Source organism: Candida jiufengensis (genome assembly GCF_024610255.1).
Source record: "Candida jiufengensis strain CBS 10846 chromosome Unknown scaffold7, whole genome shotgun sequence".
Classification (NCBI taxonomy): Eukaryota; Fungi; Ascomycota; class Pichiomycetes; order Serinales; family Debaryomycetaceae; genus Lodderomyces; species Lodderomyces jiufengensis.
The window spans coordinates 365,907-390,013 of record NW_026261556.1 but is presented as its reverse complement, the minus strand read 5'-3'; the positions used below and the strand labels follow the sequence as shown (position 1 = coordinate 390,013).

Genomic DNA, 24,107 nt, shown 5'->3' with positions numbered 1-24,107 from the left:
CAACTTTGGTACAGGTTTATTTAATTTGTTACTATAAAATGGACTGTATTTAATTTTTTACTCTATTTTTTAGTCATCACCATGCTCTTTTGATTGTATGATCGTTGTGGTTTAAGTAACACAGGTATTGCATGAATATTCTTTCAACTTCTAAATAATATGGATAATTGCGGAATTGCTTTATCTAAAGGATTACCCAATACTTTAATGATGTTTCTCAGTTTTGGCTGTTTCTTCTTTCGCTAAATACCAAGTTGGTGTTGGGTTGATTATCGGATTATTTTGTTGAACGTTAACTGGCCATGATGCAAGTTTGAAAATTAATTGTATAATCTTTGAAAATGATCTGACGTAATACAAACTCTACTGAACTTCTTGAGATACTCAAATTCGAATCTGATGCTATAATTGGCTCTCTGATTTCTACAAATGTTTGATTTATTATTGTTGAAGTTAAATTAGTATTGCATTTGTCACTAAACAGGTAGTAGGTATTGCTCTACTTGACAATTCACTAATCAGATTTGGTTGTTGCGATTAAGTGGTATTCATTGTTTATTATAGGACAATATGACAACATCTGATTCATTATAATGTTGAATAATTAATATCAAAATATGAACCAGGAACCAGGACACTAAACCAGACAATAATTTCACGACATAGATCTACCCCACGATTCGTGCGATTTTGATGTAGTAAGATATGAAACAAGGTACATGATACAAAATCTATAGGACAAAAAACAATTTGTCGTAGATCTATTGCTGTCACCCTGAGAATCTGATTTGTTAAGTACCTGAAATCTATAAAGATCCAGATCTTCCCCACAATTTTTTCATTGAAATTCTATTTAAAAACGTATGTGACTAAATGACAATAGATCAAAGTATGTTAAATAAAATTAAAAAATTAATCATTATAAATTAGTATAAAGTATAAATAAATATAGATAAATAAATATAAATAAATAAGAAAGACAAACAAAAAACCAAAAGAAAAATTCAAACAAGCAACAATTTTTTAAAAATCATAAATCCTATTCATCATGCCAAACTAAAAAAAAAAACAGTAGCAACTAAACATCAACATGTTTAACAGGTGCTTTATCCAACTTATAACTCCCAGCTAATTTAGGTATAAAAATTTCATACCTAGTTGAACCACTTTCTAAATCAGAGGGATCAGTTTCAACTCTTAAATTAGTAACCAAAGAATCAGAAAATAATGGATATTGAATATGAGCAGAATCGATTTTTTGCAGTTGAGATAATTCATCTTTTGTTATATCTTTTGTGGAATTTAATATAGGTTGTGGTAATTTTCTTAATACTGCTTTTTCTTGTGCTTCTTCTTCATCTACTGGTGTTTCACCATTTTGTTCTGAATTAAACAAATGTTTATAATCTATTGATTGTTTAGCTAATACTAAATCTGACCAATTTCTTTTATTTAAAAAACGATGATTATTTCTTGAAGATCCATCAACATCTTTTTTAAAAATTGGAACAATATCTTCAGTTGTATCCTTATTAAAATGATGTTCACCACTTCTTTTATTTAATAATGTTGCCATTGCGTCAGGAGGTGGTGCGTTAACAATAGCTGATGATATAACATTAAAAATTAATCTTGGATCATGTTCTGGATTTTGTAATAAATCTTGATTTTGTTGTTTAATAATTTCTGAACCTTTTATTAAATGAGCATTTGGATGATTATGATATTTAGATTTCATTCTACCAATACAACATAAATGGACATCACCTGATAAAATTGTAATTCTTATTCCCTTTGATGCACCAAATTCCATAAGATCTTTAACTAATTTATTTCTTTCTTTCTTGTGATATTTTGAACACCAATGATCATTTAAATCATCTAATACTTCTACATCTCCATCAAATTCATTAACTAATCCTTTGTTTATTAAACCCTTTTGTGCTAATTTTCTAGCTGGTGCTAATGCAGTTGATGTTAATAACCATTCTAACCATACAAGTCTTGGATAAAAAATTGGAACTCCTAACATTACTAAAAGATGTTTAACTTCTCCGTTAGTTTCTAATTTTTTATTTAATTCTTGAAATACAATTTTATATGTGGATGGATCAACTACTTGTTTTAATTTTCTTTCAGTTCTACAATCTAAACCTAATAAAGCAATTTCTTTACCTAATCTTGTAAATACTGAATGGTTTTTTTGTTTTATAAATGGACCAGTTTTAGAACCTAATAGCCATGAAGGATCTTGTAAATGTAATTTTTCTTCTGGATTCATTTGATGTTGAAATAACATATAATATTTATAAGCAACATTACCAACTTCTGTAAAAATTGGTGCACTCATTGTTGAATCATGATATGATCCAAATCCATCAATTATATCATGATCATCATATATATTTAAACTTGGAATTTGTGACATTGCTAAGGGAAATAAACTTTCTAATACATTAGAATTTTTCCCTTTCCAAAATCCTTTACCAAACCAATCCATATAATGATGTAAATAATATTTATTAAATTCTTTAATAACATCTTCAGTTGCAGGGACGGATCTTTTTTTTAATGGATTTTTCATTTCTAACCATTCTTGTAATTTTTCAGAATGCATTTTAATAGAATCACAATATATTTGATCACCACCTCCCAATATAACATGATAATGTTGTTTTGAAGTTTTTTTCAAAACATCTAACCATAAAGAAGATTGATATTCTTTAGCATCACAAGCTAATGAAAATCCATTACATGATACTGAAATAACATTTAAACTTTCATTATAACTTGGTATAAAAAATTGAAAATTTGGTTTAAATATATTATTTATATAATATTGAATTTTTTGTTCATAATCAACCATTTCCAAATCAATAGTATATCTAAAAAATGTAAATTCATCTTCTTCATAAAATTTAGTAACTGGAAATTCACCAGTTTTGAAAAATGATTCAGAAGTACCTATTTCAGAAGAAGCAGGACCAATTTTATATTTTATAATTGGTGGAGAACTAGGACAATTTCTAATAACAACTAAAATAGAACCTCTATAATTTTTTTGACCATTTTCTAAAGTACCTGCTAATCTTAAAATTGGACCACATGATATATCATATTCATCATATTTATCAGTTTTATCATATGGTCTTTCTTTAGGTACGTTTTTTCTTGATAATTCATTTATTGTTAAATAATCATCAATTGCTAATGGTTTAAACCATTCATCATTTGGTGAAATTGAATTTGAAGTTGTAGTTGTACCATTATTATTTATATCATTATTATTACTTGTACCATTATTATGAATAGTATTATTAATATTCTTAATATTATTATTTTCTTCAATTGATGGCATTTCACTTATTGAATTAATTGAACAGATAATAGAAGTCAATATTAATTAAAATAAATTAATGACTGTAAAGTGAAGATCCTTTTCAAAATGTTTATTCTAAATTTGATGATAAATAAAAATTGGTTGTCAAAAAAATTTCAATTGTTTACTAAAAATAAATATTGCTTTTTATTTTAATGTATTATTATTTTTTTTAATCGAGGACAATTTTAATATAGTTTTGTGTATTCAATATTATAAAATTTCATGTCGTCATAGCCCTACACACAAAATCTGAAATCTTTGAATTATACCTTAATAAAGATAGATTTAAATTTAAGATTCAAAGATTTAATCAAGTCGTTATATAATCAGTTATAAATCAACTGATCAGGACTTTTTATATAAGAAAAGTAAATGAATATTTGTTGTTAAAATAAAGAAATATTTATAAATATTTACGGAGTTAAATATTTGTCTCGAAGGGGGACAAAAAAAAAATTNTGAAAAAAAAAAAAAAAAAAAAAGTAACCATTCGTAATTTAATTATATGTAATAATAATTTTTAATAATTAGTATATGTAAGTAAGGAAGTAAGATTAGTCAATAAGTTGTAATAAGAAGAGGCTGAAACATTTGTTAATGGTTGGTTATATTTTATTTTCATTCGTACAATATTTTTTTATCCATCACAATACTCTTAAAATTAAAATTTATTATATAAATTTTACGTAAATCTAGAATTTCTTCGTCATAATATTATTCTTTAAAGCTGGTTGAATAAGTTATAAAAAGTTTATAAAAACATTACGATTTTTATTATGTATATGTATATATATATATATATAAGTTTAAAAGCTTAACGAAGTTGTTTGAACAATAAATATTTGGGAAAACCAGCTAGTTTATATGTATGTACATTGTAAATTTACTTTAGTTTGATTTCACTGGTGATCAGAAATAAATATTCAAAATACTAGTTATTCAATTAGTTATTTAGTTCAGAGAGTTGCTACTATAAGATCTATACTAATAACATTAATTGACATATTATTATATAAATATTGAATATAGATATAATAAAAGAAAGGGACTAAATCAATATTGACATATTATTATTTAAAATAGTTTTTATTTTAAATCTTGAATTATAAAAATAAAATATAATTCGTATCTCTTAGATTTAAACAATCAAGATCTTGTATGTTTCATAATATTATAAAAAAATCTAAAAGATATTATTGTTCTTTCATATATATAACTTCGTCTAAATTTCTTGCAAATTTGAAGAGAATGGGTCGTCATATTTTATATTAATATAAATTATAATATTATGATGATAAAAAGATTTATTAAAATTTATTATTACACTTGCTAAAAATTTAAATCAATACTTTAAATATTTTTTATCTTGGCATTTTTTTATCATATTATTTTTAGCTACCACGTGATCTTTTAAAGTATGAGATAGATAAGAGAGCTACCAATCTAGATCGTCTAGTTAAAAGATAAAAATAAATTTATAAATTTAAATCATCATTTAAAATTTACATACAGTAATAATTTAAAATTTGTTTCTAATTTAAGCTTGAAAAACGTTGCTTAATTCTAATAATTTATTTACATAACCAATTTACACATTAAAATGTTACTATAAAATATAATCACTGCCTTACCATTTATTCCATTATATTTATTTACTATTAATAGATTTTAGTAGTTAAAAGATTCCAATACCACCTAAATTATACGTTATCAGCTGATTCATAGATTTTGTGCACTCTTGATGATTTCAAATCTATTTAATTCAAGAGTATTTTAATCTTATTAAATTATTTAAAATAAAACTATGGTCATTTAAACTTCAATACACTAATTACGTATTCAGTACAATATATTAAATATTAAACTAATAATAATGTAAATCTCTCTTAATAATATTACTATATTATCAAAATTTTAAATTTGTGGAGATACAAAAAAATATAAATAATTTTTACGAAGGTTTTTCTTAAATATAGAGACAAAAAATAAAAGAATTAAGGATAAAGAAGAAAAGGGTTAAGAATAAAAACGTACAAGAAATTTATACATTATATTTCATTCAAAGTACTTGCTTGAATCATTATTATATGATAATTTATTACTACTACAACAAAAGTAATCTTTTAAATTTCATTTCTACAACTATTACTTTGATATATTATAAAATATTTCTTAAATTTGAAGATTAAATTATTTTAAATAAAACTTCTATTTATTACTTCTTCTTCTTTATTTGTATTAAGTTACGAGAAGATTTCTAAGCCTGGAATATTTTATTTTTATATTTATATTGTAATATTAATTAATATAATATATAGATATAAATATTTATACTTTCCTTGTTACATTTTTTACAACCAATAATTTTTTTAATTTACAACAACATCAACAACAAGTTCATTATCATTATTAATTATTTGCTAATTATTTCATATACATTAACCATTCATTCTTCATTATAATAATATATTTCATTTAAAACTTTACTTATTACAAGTTATGGTTAATAATTTTAATATACAAATCAATGAACCATCAAAAGAATCATTAATAGCAATTAATAATAATAATAACACTTATAATAATAATATTACTACTAATTCAACTATTACAACTAAGGAAGAATTACAAAAACCAAGAACTATATTATTATCATCTTCTTCAAATTCATTATCACCTTTAACTTCAAATCAAAATAACAACTACAATGATACAATAAATTCTACTATAAATAAAGCAACTCATTTACATCCAAAACATTATTCACATCATCATCATACTAATATAATTCCTAAAAAGCAACAACAATCAAATTTACTTGACGATTTAATAAATAAACAATCATCAAATTATAGGAAAATAAAATTCACTTCCCCACATTTACATTCCCCTCCTGAAAAACAATTATATTTTATAAATAAAGTATCATTTGATGATATGAATAGAAGATTTGATGATGAAAGTGAACCAGATTCAGATGATGATGTTGGTTGGGATTTATATAATATTAAAAGAGGTAGAATTAAACCAAAACAATTTAAATCTCAAGAAATAGATATAAATTCTTATTTATCTATTGGTTCTACTACTACTGGTGGTGGTTCTGGTGGTGGTGCAAGAAGAAATTCAATAAATATAGATGATTCAAAATATCTTAGTGGTGGTAGAAGAACTTCAATAAATACTGAAGAAATTAAATATCCAAGAAGAAATTCAACAAATGTGGATGGTGAATTATCAACTACTAATAAACAAAATGTATTGAAATTAGATTCATCACAATATAATTTTTATCAATCAACACCTATATCCAATATGAGAAGTTTTTCAATTACAAAGCAACATAAATTATATGATAAATTATATAATAATGAATTATTAATTTCACCAGTTTTACAAAATAGAACCATTTTAATATATATAAGTTCAAGAATTCATACTTGGGTTGCATTAGATTGGATATTAAAAAAATTTATAGAAAATGGAGATAAATTAATAATAGTATCTACAATTGATCCAAATATATTTGAAAATCAAAAGAAAGATAAAAAAAAAAGAAGAAAAAGTTCAATAACACCAATGACAAATATAAATGAAATACAATTTGAAAATGAATTAGATAGATATACATATAAATCATTACCAGAAAATCTTATTCAAATTTCTAAAAATTTAATGTCATACATTACAAACATCATAGATCCAAATTTAATAGTAAAATTTACAGTTGAGTTAGTTGCAGGTAAAACAAAACAAGTTTTAAAAGATATGTGTAAATTACATGAACCAAATCTAATGTGTATTGGATCAAAACATAATAGATGTGTTGGAGAACCAGTTTCAACATTTATATCATCAAAATTAAGTGGTAGATTAATTAAAATTTTCCCACTTCCAATTATAGTAGTACCAGCAGTAAATATGAATGAATTTGAAATTAATTTACAAAATGAAATAAATCATACTGAAAAAACTTCGGAATTAAAAGTAGAATCACCATTATTAGAAAGATCATTATCTTCAACCACTACCGCAACATCAACTTCAAATTCATCAAATTCAGAAAATGAAATAAATAGTATTGCATCAAGTATAACATCAACTGCAAATGGTATTGATCCTCAGCCATATGATTCAACAACGATAATTACTGAAAAATATACAGATTATAAAACAAATTTAGATTTAGAATTATCACAATTACAAAAAACAAATAACTTTGATGAAAATTATTATTCAAATATAATAAAAACAATATCTGATAATTCTTTAAATTTATGTTCAAATTTGATAACTTTAAAAACAGATATTACATCAAATTATGAGAGTTGTAAAATTGCAAAATTAATAACTGGCTCAAGTTTATTCGAAAATGATAAAATTTACTCAACTAAATCATTATTAGAACCACCAGTTGAAAAGAAAAAAGTAATAATTGTACCAAAAGAACATAAGATGTCATTTAAAGAAGTTCGTGAACAACTCAAACAACAACAGCAGCAACAGCAACAAGCTCAGCAACAACAAGCTCAACAACAAGCTCAACTACAAGCTCAACAGCAACAAGAACAACAAGAAATATCAAGCCCCACCGGTTTAAAATGGAGTCTTGGACTAGAAAAACCAATCAGAAACTATACAACAAATAAAGATCGAGATTCAAGTAATGGTTCATTATCAATAAAATCTTTTTCTGGTTCAAATGCAAATGGAGAAAGTTTAAGTAAAAATTCAACAAATTCAAATGAAAATGTTGATGATATTTTACTGCAAAAACTGGATCAATTGTCAAAAGTTAGTTCTATTGATAATTGTATGAATAATAATCATAATAATTCATCAATAAGTAATGGAAAAATTTCTAGTAATGGTAGTGATAAGAAGAAGAAGAAGAAATTTTGGAAATTGTTTAGTAAGTAAATTCATAGAGTTTCTTTTTACATAGTTTATATAATGTTTTTAATGATTTTTAACGAATTTTTTAGTGTTATTGTTTGTAAAATTGAACATGTTTTGGATCTGTCGTTTCATCTTAGGTGGCTTTACTACCCTATTGTTTCAAATCTGAGTTTCATATCTCATATCTCATATCTGGTTTTATATCTTGTTGTTCTCGATCTGTTTAATATTTTGAATTGTGGGGTAAAAATTTAAAGTCGTAACTTTACTGTCACAATCTGTGTCATTTTTTAAGTACAGAATTGATAAGAATTTTTCAAAAAAATTATTAAACAACCATTATTACTTTATAATTTTACAATCATTATTTAGAATTGAATCAATAACTCAAAACTACAACTTAGATCAATAATCATAAACAACATCAACTACTATTTGATTATTACTAAAGGTATTACAAATACAATATAGCCAATGATTACTTTTCCCAACAATTGAAATTAAAGTTAAATCATCGATTAAAAACTTTTATAAAATAAATATACTCAATTTAAAAATCAAGAATTCATATTATTTAAAATCACTAAATTATGAATCCAACACCAACATTAAATCAAATAATAACAAAACAAAACGTCCACAAAATTTTAAAAAATTCAACATGGTCAATTGGAAAATTACGTCAACAAATAATACCTGAATCACTCAAACAAAAAAATCATGAATCAACAACCAACAATATAAATGAAGAACAAACTACCAAAATCAAGAAAATAATAAAACAATCAGGTTTTATCCAACCTTCAACCACTAAAAATTTACAAAAATTATGTAAATCATTTGAAATTCAGAAATTATTTATTAAACATTTATATGACGTCGATAATGATTCAACTACAACTGAACACAAAGAAAATAAAAAGTTACAAGAAAAATATCAATTTAGATTAGTTTATAGTGATCATTTACCTGATCCACCATTAACATTAAACAAAATTATGGAACAGATTGAAAATTTACCTAATGAAGTATCTGATGCAAAAGGAGAAAGAGGATTTGATTTTTATAAGTTGAGAAAGGAGTAGATGAATTCAATTTTGGAAGATGTTATTTATCATTGAGTATTAGTTTTTATCTTCATTTACTCGAAGTTTGCAATTTTAAAGGGTTCTTTAATCATATGAAAATGCATTACTCATTGATAATTGTCCTAACCTTTCAATTTGATTAATAATAAAACAGTTAGTTAAAAATATTTCTAACTTTTTAATTTGGAGTTATATCAAACGCAATATTTTTACAAAGTATTGTAGTAATGTTGGAAATAGATCAAAGCCTTAGATTCCCTGGATCTCAAGCCGGAGTTAACTATTGTAGTAAGGTTGGAATGAGATCAAAACCTTAGATTTGCTGGATCTCAAGACTAAATTAATTATTGTGGTAAGGTCGGAATAAGATCAAAACCTCAGAATTTCTGGATCTCAATTTGAAATAAACTATTGTGGTAAGGCTGGAATGAGATTGAGATCAAGATTTGCTGGATCTCAAACTGAAATAAACTATTGTGGTAAGGCTGGAATGAGATCAAAACCTTAGGTTTGCTGGATCTCAAGCTGAATTAAACTATTGTGGTAAGGTTGGGAGGAGATCGAGATCAAAACCTTAGATTTGCTAGATCTCAAATTGAAGTAAACTATTGTGGTAAGGTTGGAGTGAGATCAAAACCTTAGATTTGCTGGATCTCAAATTGAAATTAACTACTGTGGTAAGGTTCGAATGAGATCGGGATCAAGATTTCCTGGATCTTAAGCACAAATTAACTATTGTGGTAAGGTTGGAATGAGATCGAGATCAAGATTTCCTGGATCTCAAGCCCAAATTTACTATTGTGGTAGAGATGGAGTGAGATCGAGATCGAGATCGAGATCAAGATCGAGATCGAGATCGAGATCAAGATCGAGATCGAGATCGAGATCAAGATCTGGATCGTAGAGATTCTGTTATGCTGGATCTATAGATTTTGATATGCTTGTTTCATGTTTTTGATATGCTTGTTTCAGGTTTTTGTTATGCTTGTTTCATGTTTTTGATATGCTTGTTTCTTTGTTATGCTTGTTTCATGTATTTGTTACGCTAGATCTAAACTTTTTTGTTATGCTAGATCTAAACATTTTTGATATGCTAGATTTCAAGATTTTGGTATGCTGATCGAAGTTTTTTGATATGGATCGGACAAAATGTGGATCGGGATCTAGATACGAGTGAATCTTGAATAGATACGAAGATACGAAATACTGCTAGTATGAACTACCCCACATATTCGAGAGATTGAAATCTACGAAAGAAATACCCCACAAATCATGCTTTGATGGGGCTTTTTATCTTTATGCTAATTCTAGTGGTGGGTTTAAATAGAATTAAGAGTTATTGCGTGCGTGGTTAAGAAGGAAGTAGACTGAATGAATAATTGTGTATAATATTTACTATAACTTGAACATTTCAGATCTTTTGTTTCTTATCTTATTCTTTCAAATATCTAAACAGATCTTTTTATTTCGCTCTCTTATTTTGGTTACTTCAGACCTTGATGTTTTAAAAGTTGCTTCAACGTTGGAGAATTTATATCTTGGGTTTCAAGTCTATAAAATTTTATTGTTTCACAATTTATTATTCCATATCTATGTTGTATAATATGTACAATATTATTACACAAAATGAAAAGATGATGAAATTTACGAGATCTGGTTTTAATAAAGTCTAATTATTTTTTATAATTATCTTTTGGTCAGCTTCCAATAAGGAAATAGAACCTCGATTTGACAATAGAGTTCTTAATGAAGCCCATTGACTAAACATTTGAAAACTGATACTTTGAAATCTTCACGTGGTAAGACAACTTAATTAAATCATTAATTTACTTGTGAAAATTAGATCTGATTAATGCTACCAAATTTTTGAAAATTATTAAGGTTTCTTTTTCTTATCTATTAAATATTTTATTACATCAAATTTTAAACTAGAGTAATTCATTTTTCAACAACTTTACAGTATTACTATAACTTATTTCATATTAATTCATATGACACGCTATATATGACTCCACCAAAGAAGAAACAAAAGAAAGATAATGGAAATGATGCTACAACCACTACCAATAAATCATCAAATAATTCGAAAATATCAAGAGCAATATCTGCATGTAAAAGATGTAGATCTAAAAAGATTAAATGTGATCTGAAATTTCCTCAATGTGGGAATTGCACTACTCATAAAGTTGAATGTATTGGAGTTGATCCAGTTACTGGTAGAGAAATTCCAAGAAGTTATGTTGTTCATTTAGAAGAAACTGTTAAAAAATTAGAACACCAATTATTGGAATTTCAATCAAATGGAAGTACTAGTTTAGATTCACATTTGAGTCATTTAGCTAACGGAAATGAACATAATAATATAGATCCAACTATACATATGCAAGGAAATGATCTTCAACAACAACAACAACCATCAAACACAAACGGACATCATCTTGCTAGTTTAAATAAAGGAGATATAACATTTCTGAAATTAATGTCAACGGCAGTTAAAGTTCAAAAAAGGAATAATGAAAAAAGACCAAATATTGATTCAAATAATGGAACAGTTACAGAAGATGAAGATGAAGATGAAATAAATCATTCAGCAGCAGTATTACCACCAAAATCAACAGCTTTACAATTTTGTCAAATTTTTTTCCATCAATGTAATGCACAATTACCATTATTTCACAGAGAAGAATTCATAAGAGATTATTTTATACCAATATACGGACCAGTTGAATCAAAAAATTTTAATTTTGCAAATAATAATGGAGAAATTAATGATTCATTCTGGAAAAATAAAAAATATGATTCATTTTGGTTTGATACTTATAAATTAAAATTTCAAAATTTGTTAAATGGTAAAAATGAAGATATTAAAATTATTTCAAATAGTATTATACCGCCTAAAAAATATCACATACCGTTGTTTTTTTTAAATATGGTTTTTGCAATTGCTTCTTCTGTTCATCATTTACGTTATCCTTCCCACATATCTGAATCTTTTAGATTAGCAGCAATGAAATATTATGATGAAGTAAAAGAAAATCAAGATAGATTGTTAGCATTACAAGGGATATTAATATATGCTTATTATTCTATAATGAGGCCAACAAATCCTGGAATATGGTATATTATGGGAGAAGCTTTGAGAATATGTGTTGATTTAGATTTACAAAATGAATTAAAGACAAAATCAAAAGAAAATTTGAATATAGATCCATATACTAGAGATAAGAGAAGAAGAATATTTTGGTGTACATATTCAATAGATCGACAAATTTGCTTTTATTTGGATAGACCATTTGGAATACCTGATGAAAGTATTAATACTCCATTACCTACAATTTTAGATGATCTGAAATTAAAACCACAAGAATCATTACCAGATGCGAATTTTGAAGATCCAAGTTATAAACATATTTCATTAGCTTTTATAAATGTTAGACAATTACAAAGTGAGATTACCAAAATTTTATATGCAACAAATAGTGAGATCCCAAGACAATTTAAAGATTTGGAACATTGGAAATTAGATGTATTACAAAGATTAAATGATTGGTATCAACAAATCCCGACAAAAACACAAATAAATTGTGATTTTAATTCAATTTTTTTTAAATTAAATTATCATCATGCTTTGTTGTATATTCATGGTTTAGGTCCAAGAAATTATAATTTATCATGGAATGATTTACAACAAGTTTCAATATCATCTAGAGAAATTATTGATGTTTATTATGAATTATTTACTACAAAATCCGTGAATTATACATGGGCTGGTGTTCATAATTTATTTATGGCAGGTACATCTTATTTATATACATTATTCAATAATGAAGAAATAAGAAATTCAAATCCAATAGATAAAGTATTAAAAATTACATCAAATTGTTTTCAAATTTTACAATCATTAATTGATAAATGTGATGCAGCAAATTATTGTTGTGAAATTTTTCATAATTTAACTAAAATTATAATTCAATTAAAATATCCAAGTTATCAAAATTTTGAAAATTTAAAAATTTCAAAAGAATCTTTATATAATATTAATAATGGGAATGTTAATCTGAATCTTTTCACTTTAGTTAATGAACTTGATCATTTAAATCCTTTAGTTTCTCCACATACTGGACAAATAAGTAATCAAGTATCTCCTAAAACTCAACTAATACAACATCAACAACAACACGACAATCAAAACGACAATCAACCACTAGTAGATTCAAATCAGTTACCACAATTTGATAATTTTGAATGGAATGATGTTGATTTAGATTATTTCTTTCAAGAATTAAATCATTATCAACAACTGGATAAATCGAGTCCTACTAATAATAAAGAAGGTAGAATGTCTTTTGAATTATTACATAATATGACAAATGAAAGAATTTGGGATGAATTTTTCACTTCTAAATAAGTAGACATTGTATGACTACTTTAATGAATATCTATTAAACTTTAGACTTTTAAATTCTCTTCATAAAGCTATGTAGATTTGCCCATTATCATAATTTCTCTATGTTTGACGGATCTAGTGCTACAAGATTCGATATCTCAATGTCTCTTACACAATATCAAACGGAAACAATAAATATGTTGAAGCGGAAAAAATAATATGTAAACAAAAAATTTATCAAAACAATCTTAAACAAACCAAAAAAAATATTCAATATTTCAATCAATTCATTAAAATAATCCAAATATATTTTCTTGATGAATATAAATTTGGATACTGCAAAAGATGTTTTTTGCAAAAATATTTTAATTTATGGATATTGTAAATATCAAGGAAAAGGTTGTGCTTTTAGTCATAATAAACAACAACAACAACAACAACAGCAAGAAGATCAACAACAACCACAAACTTTACAATCTGGAGTATCCACAAATTCAAATGATTCACTGGGTAGGAAAAAATTTAATTTTGAAGCAGCTCCATCTTTCACAAGTGAAAAGAATATTAATAATTTAAGTACTAAATTTTCAAATTTATCACCAAATATAAAAGATGCACCAATATTTAAACCCGATAGTAACCAACCATCACAACAGCAAGACCAACAACAACAACAACAACAACAATTTAATCCATATCAAAATCCAATACAATCTTCAAATCTGAGTAATCCATATGCTACAAAAAAATTTAATGTTAGTACTCCATCATTCACACCTTCAAGTTTTGATTTTAATCCAACTCCTCTGACCGGAAATTTGAATAATTCAGCTCAATCACAAATGAATTCACAACAACAATTACCAATACAATCGAGTGGATTTTCTCATATAGGTCCATCAAGTGCAAGATCAATTGGAAATATTATACAAAATCAACAAAATCAACCATTAAACCCCTATACTAATTTGCCATCACATACAACTCCAACTCCTCCAATACAAGCACAACCACCACCTCCACCTCCATCACATTTATCACAAGCAAATATGATGAATCCAAATTCAATGCAATCATTTTTTTCAAATCAACCACCAACTAATAATAATGTAACAAATCAAACTTCAGGTCCTATATATCCATTACAATATCATTTATATGCACCAGCACCACCACCTCGACTAACTGTACCTATAAAAGATTATGAAACTAATTCCAAAAAAATGTTTATCTCTAATGAAATTAGAGAAATTTTACATCGTAAAAATGAAGCAAGTTTACAATCTTTACATCATCTGAATTTACCTGATCATATTAATTCATATCATTCTTTAGTTCCAATAGATAAATCATATGAATCAAAAAGTAAAAATTGGCCAGGTTTTACAAGTTTATTATTTAAATGTTATTCAAATGATGATGGAAATTTATATGCTTTAAGAAAAATAGATCCTAGTAATGAAATTATAAATGAATCACCTTTTAAAACTATTAAAAAATGGAGATCATTAAATGATAATGCAAATATTGTTGCTTTAAAAGATGCATTCACTACTATGGCTTTTAGTGCAAGTGGTTCCAATAATATGGGGTTTGATTCTGCTTCTTTATGTTTTGTGTTTGACTATTATCCAAATTCCAAGACTTTATTGGAACATCATAAAAAGGGGTTGAGAGTTGAACCAATTACTGAAAAATTATTGTGGAATTATTTAGTTCAATTAGTAAATGCTATTAAATCCATCCATTCTGCTAAGTTAAGTGCTGGTGCATCTATTAATTTAAGTAAAATTATAATTTGCAGTGATTCAAGAATTAAAATAAGTAGTGGTGGGATAAGTGATGTTTTAAATGACATAAAGGGAATACATGAAGATTTAAATATTGCACAATTGAAAGATATAAATAATATTGGGAAAGTTTTACTTGAATTAGCTTCAACTTTGTTACCTTTAAATTTAAGATCAACTTCACAAGAAATACTAATTAAAAATATAATAAATTCAACATCGATAAGTGAAGATTTTACAAAAGTTTTACAAATTTTAAATGATTCATCAATAATTTCGGAAACATCAACTTTTAATTTAAATCAATTTATAAAAGAACATCTTATTGAACATACTTTTACAACATTAAATGAATCTCAAAATACTAGCGATTTTATGGAAGTACAATTATCATCAGAATTAGAAAATGCAAGATTATTTAGATTATTAACAAAATTAAATTTTATTATAAATAATAATAATTTTCAATTAAAAATTAATGATAAAAATAATCTCAAGATTTTAAAATTATTTCAACAAAATTTATTTAATTATATTGATCCAATGGGGAAACATGTAATAAATTTACATAAGATTTTAGTTAACCTAAACAAATTAGATTGTGGAATTGATGAAAAATTATTATTAAATAATAATGAAGAATTTATTATTGTTAGTTATAAAGAAATAAAAGAAATAATCGATTTGCAATTTAGATTATTAAGAAGTTGAATTTGCGAATAGCTATTTAGATTTCTTTAATATACAATATATTATATAACAAACAAAAGAATTTCGAAGAATAGTATTCAAGAATTTGAATAATTATTTAGTTTAATGTTTCATCATCAGAACATTATCTATGTAACTTTGTAATAAATTAAGATTATCTTCTCGAATAATTCTTGAAGTATAAATATCAATCAAATAATTTAGTAAGCATAATCAATGAAGAATCAAAAGTTGAAGAAGAAAAAGGCTTTTGGAAGTTGAAAATTAGTATATTATTCACACTTTCTATATCTACTTAACTCTATCTAATCTATTGTAAGTCATTGAATATATCATCAATACAAGTCTCATGATTAACTGGTAACAAGCTGTAAGTTCTTTCGTATTGTATCATACTTAAAGAATCAAAAAACAAACGTAACTGAGTTATCAGATTTATTTCTTTAATTCCTTTCAATAGTGGTTCTTTGGATTCATCATCTTTGGTGAAACCATCACCTCCATTATTCAATTTAAATGCCTCATTTTTTAAAAAAGTAAAGTCATAATTAAGTGAAATTTTATCTATTATCAGTATACTATCTTGCTTGTTTTCGAAATTATCAATATTGACAAATAACCAGCTATTTAAATTGAATTCGTCAGGACCAATTAACAACAATTCATCAAGTAATTTTGAACCAAATAAAATTAACCTCAAATAATCTTGTGGGATGCTTTGTAATTCTTTGGGACTTTTATAATTCAATATTTTTTCAAAAATGGTAAGTAGTTCGTGGTTTATCATGGGCCAATGAGGTAATAAATGTACATCACTAACTTTCAAAACAATTGCTCTGATCAAAGTAGTTATTTCAATTCTAATGGAAGTCGGGCAATTTTTTGAGTCTAATAACCCATCAATTTTCTCAAATATATCTTTTAAATTATTAACAAAGTAGTCTTTTGGCTGAACAAGTATTAAGAAAGAAACTCTTTTTAAATTGTTCACTTTGATTTCAATTTCTGAGCTTTCATTCCAGCTAAATAATGCACCAGGTGATGTAGTTGATGTTGGTAAAAGTTTGGAAACTTTTTCATCAAATTTTGATCTATCATTTGTTATCCATAAACTAATTATTTTTCTCCAATTTGAGTTATTACATTTTACAAAAAAATCTGAGTCGTTAAAATAATCGTTTGTAATTGATTTCCAATTTCTTGTAATATGAGTTTCACCGATTGCTAATAGTAATTCTGAAATTGACTCGAGTTTCAAGTTGTTTTTCTTAATAAAAGTTATACATAAATTGATGGCTGTGGCTGTTTTATCTAAATCATGGTATATATCATCAAATGACGAAATAAATTCAAGGATTACTTTCACAACTTCTTCTTCTTTAGCTTCCAGATGAGTATCCAAATATTGAGAGAACAATCTGGTAAAAGAATCACCTAATGCATTCTTATTTTTGATGTTTTTCACTCTATTTGTTTTAACCGCTAATATTTTACAAAGTCTTAAGATATCTGGTAATATTGATTCAAATTGTGAGGCATTACTGTATATGGTTTCTAAAAACTCAATTGTTTGGCTCCAAACATCCAAGATTATATCTAAGTCCATGAATTCGTAAAATGCTAATAAGAATGTTGATAATTTGGTGACATCAACGTCTGACTCAATGTATGATCTATAATTGTCATTCACCATTGAATTACATTTGAATTTAATATAGTTGAATAAATATGGTAAAGTAAGCTGAGATCTTCCACCATCTAATATGCTCAATAACTTAAGTGCAGTTGATAAGTCTGATGTCACTATTGAATTAACAGTTTCTTGCCTTTCCAAATCAATCAAAGTCTGAAGTATTTTTCTTGATTTTAATTTTAAGTTGAAAGCAACATGTTTTAAAGACCTTTCGGTAGCACCCTTTGAATCAGCCCAATTCCATACTTTAAAACTGACTTTCGCTGCATCATGAAATGCAATAAGGGTGGAGTATAATTTGTCTTGTTCATTAGTTCTAGCTGATGGGGATTCAATTTGAAAAACTCCTTGCATTACATTATTGAGAAAACCTTGATCGGGGACGGATTTATCTAATTTATCTTTCATATGGGGACGTACTAAATGACCATGAGTTATCGTCAAAAGACTTTCTAAACCATCAAATAAGACGAATAATGAAGACTCGATGTTTTCTGTATCATCCAACCTTATCAATTTATCGAATAAGTTATTAATTTTCAAAATTAGTGAGTCATTTAATGCAAGTAGTATACTAAACACTGATTCGCCAAAAACATGAACTGATTTTCTCATAAGTGCCATGCATTTTTCAAGAAGTAATGGTGAATCACATTTCTCGATACCCAAATGAATTAATTTTATAATGACTGGTTCTTTTTCTTGTTCTTTAACATGCAATAAATACGACTTTGAACCAAATTGTAGAAAATGAAGTATGGTTTGGAAGTATTCAGCAATTGTAGATTCAGCCAGTGAAATGTTGAGCTGTAAATTAATGTAATTGATTGAATCATCGAGTAATTCATTAAATAAATGTGAAAAGTTTTTTTCATAACCAGTAATTAACTTGCTATACAATCTCAATGATAAGTAAATGCTTTTATCAAGTAATTCATTATTTGTGTGTGCTTTCAAACTTTGATTTAATACAGTAATCAAATAAACTTTGTAGGACATATTTTCTTTTTGAGAAAATTGAACATTTGCTAAATGATTTTTAAATGGTTTACCACCTAAACTTAACAAGCGAATCAAAATATCCAAGCAATAAATATGAAAATTCAAATCTGATATATTTTCTAATGGGCTAGATGTTTCAAAACCATTATTTATCATTGGACTCAAAACTAAATTAACAAGCCTTGAAAAATTATCATCCACTAATCTAGTAACTAAAGTTGAAACTGACTCATTTACTAGATCATTATTGCCATCCTCGTCACCGACATCATCCATGATCAACTGAAATTGGCGTTCCAAAACTTGATTTGCTTCCTCTAAATTAGATGAATAATTCCAAATTGTTTCAAACGCCGTGATTTTTTGATTAACGGATAAATCTACAAACAATTCTAGTATTGCTCCAGTTAATTTGTGAATTGGAAATGTAAATCTTAAATCAAATAAACATTTGACTACTTCTGGTTGAAAATTAGTTGAACTTGGAGATATCACTGAAGCCCATAAATTTGTTAGTGAATGATTTAAAAAGCGATCTTTATCTTGATCATTTACATATTTTGATACATGATTGAATATTTTTAATCTATCAAGTGAGATAGGAATTGAACTTTTGGGTTGGTCGGTCCAATTGTGAAGGAGTAAACTTGTACATTCTGACTTTATTTCACTTGACTCAATAACATCAAAAAATTTTATGAGCAAAGTTCCTATTTTCGTCCCATGAACCATGTCGAAATGAGAAGAGTAAACCAGCATCAAAGTCGTCATTATATAGGATACTAATTCCTCTTCTTTATAATACTCAGAATTTTTCCAAGAATCGACTATGTCGATTTTTGATAAACTTTGATCTAATCTTGTCGATGGCAATGACTTTTTGGGTATCAAAGTAAATAATGAATCAACTGTCTCAAGCTTCCTTTCATCCAAGTCCTCACTTAAAAGACAAGCTATACCCATTAATGCAAAAAATCCAGATTTTTCATCCTCACTTAAATTAAAATTTTTAAATACAAAATCCAACTTCTCGTATTCATCGTTTAGTATTATATTTATTATCTCCTTCCAAACATACGATGATTCGACCTCCTCAAAAAATCTTAGAGAATTTTTGGTCAAACCTGCTTCTTGATAACAAACATTCAAATAAGGTGAAAATAATTTTGAAGTTAATTCTTGATTGATCTCCCATTTATCCATCACTAAATAAAATGAAATATCTAGTGCTCGTAACTTATGTTCTGTGGAGCTTGACGATATTAGCTCTATTAATCCTTTGCTCAAAAGCTCCAATGCATTATTTCTGAAATATTCTTGTCTCAAATTCTCTGTTTCTGGTCCTAAAAAGTAATTCCAAACTCTTCTATTTAAACTCATATCTTTACCCAAAACATAACAACATGACATGATTAATAATTGCTTATCTTTTGGTGATATAGTTGAGTCAAAAATTTTGCTGTCTAATGGTAATCTTGTTAAAAGTAAATCCAAAAATCCTCGTGTGATCAATGTATCAGAATCCTTTATTGCAATTGCAAACATTCTAATCAATAGACCAGCTTCCGGTTTCAAGCATAGTTCTGCTTCTTTCGATAGCCAATCTTCTTTTGTATTTGTAAATTGAGGTAGATATCTATCACACCATTGCAATGCTCCAACTCTTCTTTCCGGATTACTAATAACGCAAAGAAACATACATTGCCAAAGTTTAGAATCATTATTTAATTTGATTTTGAAAGCATTCAATAAATTGAGAACATCTTGAAATATCTCTGAATTTTCATCTTCTAAACCTGATAGAAGACTTAGTATAATTGGTTTTGTGAGTCTTGATAAGGAGTCTGAATTTAACTTATTTATAATGAGGGATTGAAATAGACTTATTTGTTGTGGTTTCAAGGATATAGATGAATATGAAAATAGTGGTAATAAACCCGGTAACCATATATTAATTTCGACATTAATTTGATCAATTGACAATTTATCAATAATTAACTCATATATGTTTAATGCTTTTTGATGAACACCATTTGGTAAAGTTGATGATAAACATAATGATAATCTATAAGATACTTGTTGAGCTTCAGGTACAAAAAACGATTCCAAATCTATATAAGTTGTAATAACCTTTTGTAGTCTTGAAAGGAATGCAATATAGTCAGCCCATTCTTCAAGTGATTCAAATGAAAGTAGTACTTTTTCGATCGATTGAGTATATTTTTTGTTTTTAGCTGACACTGAATTGTTTGATTTAAACATTATGATTGCATCAACTTGATTGAAATGAGTGACTGATAGCTTAACTGCTAATTTATAATTTTAGTTCTTGGTTTAGATCTTAGTGAAAATTCTCGGTATATTTTTAATTTCGTGTCAAATCTTGAGCGGCTTTATTATCTTTAAAATAATCAATCAAAAAGTTGGTCTACATCCTATATAATTAACATTGTAAAAAGGTCATGAATGGTATGTACAAGTATATTAATAAATTATGAATATATAAGTATCTCTTAAAAGGATAGATAGTTGTAAAGTCTATTCCACTGATCTTTCTTATGCAACATTGCTAATATTAAAACAGCTGGTAAATGCCAAACAGAACACCAAAATAATTTCTTTGCATGAACTCCCGCCAATGCTATACCTTGTTTACTTGGTCCACTGCCGTTTCCATGATTTCTTTGTTGTTGTTGCCAAAATTGAAATGCTAAATAAGTTAACCAACCATTTGCAATAGCAGAATCAAATGGGAAAACCCAATCAGTAATTCCAAAATAACTTAAACCAAAACATAAAGGAAACATCAATATGGAATATCGCAATGCTACTCTCGCGTTTAATTTAGGATTTTCTGCTGCTGCCATAACATATCCAGCCAGTTTATATTGTTGTGCTATATTATGAGATAATGCATTAAAATGTGGAAATTGCCATGCATAAAGTAATCCAGCTAAACACCAGGCTCCTGGATGTAATAATGAAGATGATGCAGCCCAACCCATTAAAGGTGGTATAGCTCCAACAATTGCACCTACCCATGTATTTATGATTGATTTCCTTTTCATTGATGTATAAATCCAAGCATAAAGTACTATATTAAAAAAACCTAGTAATGAAACAATTGGGTTTACTCCAAACCATAACATAGTACACCCAATTGACCCAATTATTGCAGCAAAATTATAAGCTTGATTAGGAGTTATTAATCCTCTTACTATTGGTCTTCCAACTGTTCTTGGCATTTGTCTATCAAAATCAGGTTCTCTTCCCATATTTATTGCATTTGCTGCACCGGAACATAATGCTGTTCCAGCTGTTAAAAACATTAATTCTTGAACTGAAACACTTAATGGAGATATAGCGTACGAACATATACAACTTAATGTTACTAACATTGTTAAATTGGGTTTAGTTAATTTGATATATGATTTGATTTCTTCTTTTAGTGTTGCTTTAGCTTTGATTGACTTTGAAGGAACTGAGGGTGATTTTGGGGTGAATTTGAAAGGAATTTTGGAAGTATCATCAAAACTTTGAGACAGTTTTGCGTCTGCATCTTGACATGTTAGCACTTTTGAAGCAACATTCTCTATAACTGATGAAGGATTATGATTTCCATTATTAGTTGAGGAATGTGAATGTACCAGTTTAAAAGTCGGTACTAGAATTTTCCTACTTAAAAATTGATTATTTATAAAATTTTGATTTAATTGTAAACTTCTTTTGGTGTTTTGGAAAAAAAAATTAAAGTTATTTATTGAGTGTAACCTTGATAAAGGTAGTAACTTCTGGGACATAGTTGTTATTGGCTGTTTATATTATTATTATTATTATCATGGACTGTTTCAAATATAATAGGTTCTTATGGAGTAGACAATGTCGAATTGAGATCGAGATTTTCTAAGATCTTATTGCTTGTATATTCTTATTAAATTTGCAATATAATATTTTTTTTTTTCTTAGCACCAATTTTTAACATATGAGATAAAATCACCAGTCATATTTTAATTGATTACATCAAGAGATTGATTTAAATTAATTGTAGAAAATACTTTTTATTTATTACTCTATGAGTTCTATTTATTCTACCGTTATACTTGTATCTTCAACAATTGTATCAGCATCTTGAGCTTTCTTTTCATTTAATTTTTTATTTTCCAATTTATTTTCGATTAAATCGTGGAATGCAATAATAGCTCGTACTACTGTACTTATATAAATTATCATTAATTCGTCATTGGTTTTTACAGTAAATGCATTTGATAACTCATTTGAACTTTGACTATCTTCCTTGTCTAAACTTGTACCGTTTGGTTGGACTAAATTTGGTAATAGATTAAAAACATTTTGTAATTTTCCTAGTATAGTATGATTCATAGGTAAACTTTTTGTATATACTTTTTCCAAATATGTTGCAATTTCTCTCAATTTTTGATGCAAACCTAATAAAGATTGATAAGTTTGAGTTACTTTTAATGATAAATTACCAGCTGCTGGATCACGAATATCTCTTAATAAATGTTCAACTCCTATTTCTTCCGCTTCTTCTGCTTCAATCAATGATGGAACATGTACAAATGTCTTTTCGGCAGCTGAACCATCATTCTTAATATCATCTACTGCAAAATACGCATCAGTAGGTATACCAACTTTTCTTGGTTCAACATCGACAATTAATAATAAAGGATTTGATGTATATCTTCTGAATAAATCATTAATTTTTAAATCTGATGATTTTAATTTTGGTCCTGAATGATACCAACCAATTAATTTTTCTTTTGCATTAATCTTTTTAAACATTTCTCCCATTGCATCAATATAATTATGATCTAAAAACCAAACTCCAGGATTTTTTTCATCTTCTTCAAATGGTATTGCATATGAATTGGTTACTTTTATTGTATTTGTTGAATTGTCTCCTAATACTACTCCAACAACTCTTTTTTTACTATCTTTTGATACTCTATTATAATGATCTACTACTGATAAAAGTACCAATGGTGATACTGTAACATTTTTTTCTAGGAATGTTAATTCATTTGTATTAGCAGTGGCAATTGACATGGTAATATAGTTGAAATTGAGCGATTTATGAAGAATTTAAAACGTCAAAAATGGTTGTAAATTCATAAATTGTGTATTGTAAATTCCT

General features: G+C 26.5%; 8 protein-coding genes across 8 annotated transcripts; 4 read left to right on the top strand and 4 right to left on the bottom strand. All coding sequences in view use genetic code 12, as the record gives it.

The window, feature by feature from the left end:
* Nucleotides 1-1,078: 1,078 nt before the first annotated feature.
* On the bottom strand, nucleotides 1,079-3,358 carry KGF54_000793 (uncharacterized protein; the record flags this gene model as incomplete). The annotated part of the gene is made up of 1 exon (XM_051766744.1): nucleotides 1,079-3,358. The coding sequence occupies one exon, from the start codon at nucleotides 3,356-3,358 to the stop codon at nucleotides 1,079-1,081; it is 2,280 nt and encodes a 759-aa protein (XP_051622007.1).
* Nucleotides 3,359-5,881: 2,523 nt separating this feature from the next.
* On the top strand, nucleotides 5,882-8,302 carry KGF54_000792 (uncharacterized protein; the record flags this gene model as incomplete). The annotated part of the gene is made up of 1 exon (XM_051766743.1): nucleotides 5,882-8,302. One exon carries the CDS (start codon nucleotides 5,882-5,884, stop codon nucleotides 8,300-8,302), a length of 2,421 nt encoding a protein of 806 aa, XP_051622006.1.
* A 569-nt stretch (nucleotides 8,303-8,871) lies between these two features.
* KGF54_000791 (glutamyl-tRNA(Gln) amidotransferase subunit F) lies at nucleotides 8,872-9,366 on the top strand (the record flags this gene model as incomplete). Its single annotated transcript, XM_051766742.1, has 1 exon — nucleotides 8,872-9,366. The coding sequence occupies one exon, from the start codon at nucleotides 8,872-8,874 to the stop codon at nucleotides 9,364-9,366; it is 495 nt and encodes a 164-aa protein (XP_051622005.1).
* Nucleotides 9,367-11,374: 2,008 nt separating this feature from the next.
* PPR1 (Ppr1p) lies at nucleotides 11,375-13,777 on the top strand (the record flags this gene model as incomplete). Its single annotated transcript, XM_051766741.1, has 1 exon — nucleotides 11,375-13,777. One exon carries the CDS (start codon nucleotides 11,375-11,377, stop codon nucleotides 13,775-13,777), a length of 2,403 nt encoding a protein of 800 aa, XP_051622004.1.
* A 296-nt stretch (nucleotides 13,778-14,073) lies between these two features.
* Nucleotides 14,074-16,257, top strand: PAN3 (Pan3p; the record flags this gene model as incomplete). Its single annotated transcript, XM_051766739.1, has 1 exon — nucleotides 14,074-16,257. The coding sequence occupies one exon, from the start codon at nucleotides 14,074-14,076 to the stop codon at nucleotides 16,255-16,257; it is 2,184 nt and encodes a 727-aa protein (XP_051622003.1).
* A 310-nt stretch (nucleotides 16,258-16,567) lies between these two features.
* Nucleotides 16,568-21,214, bottom strand: KGF54_000788 (uncharacterized protein; the record flags this gene model as incomplete). The annotated part of the gene is made up of 1 exon (XM_051766738.1): nucleotides 16,568-21,214. One exon carries the CDS (start codon nucleotides 21,212-21,214, stop codon nucleotides 16,568-16,570), a length of 4,647 nt encoding a protein of 1,548 aa, XP_051622002.1.
* A 251-nt stretch (nucleotides 21,215-21,465) lies between these two features.
* Nucleotides 21,466-22,752, bottom strand: KGF54_000787 (protoheme IX farnesyltransferase; the record flags this gene model as incomplete). The annotated part of the gene is made up of 1 exon (XM_051766737.1): nucleotides 21,466-22,752. The coding sequence occupies one exon, from the start codon at nucleotides 22,750-22,752 to the stop codon at nucleotides 21,466-21,468; it is 1,287 nt and encodes a 428-aa protein (XP_051622001.1).
* A 283-nt stretch (nucleotides 22,753-23,035) lies between these two features.
* Nucleotides 23,036-24,019, bottom strand: RPN8 (proteasome regulatory particle lid subunit; the record flags this gene model as incomplete). Its single annotated transcript, XM_051766736.1, has 1 exon — nucleotides 23,036-24,019. The coding sequence occupies one exon, from the start codon at nucleotides 24,017-24,019 to the stop codon at nucleotides 23,036-23,038; it is 984 nt and encodes a 327-aa protein (XP_051622000.1).
* Nucleotides 24,020-24,107: the final 88 nt, after the last annotated feature.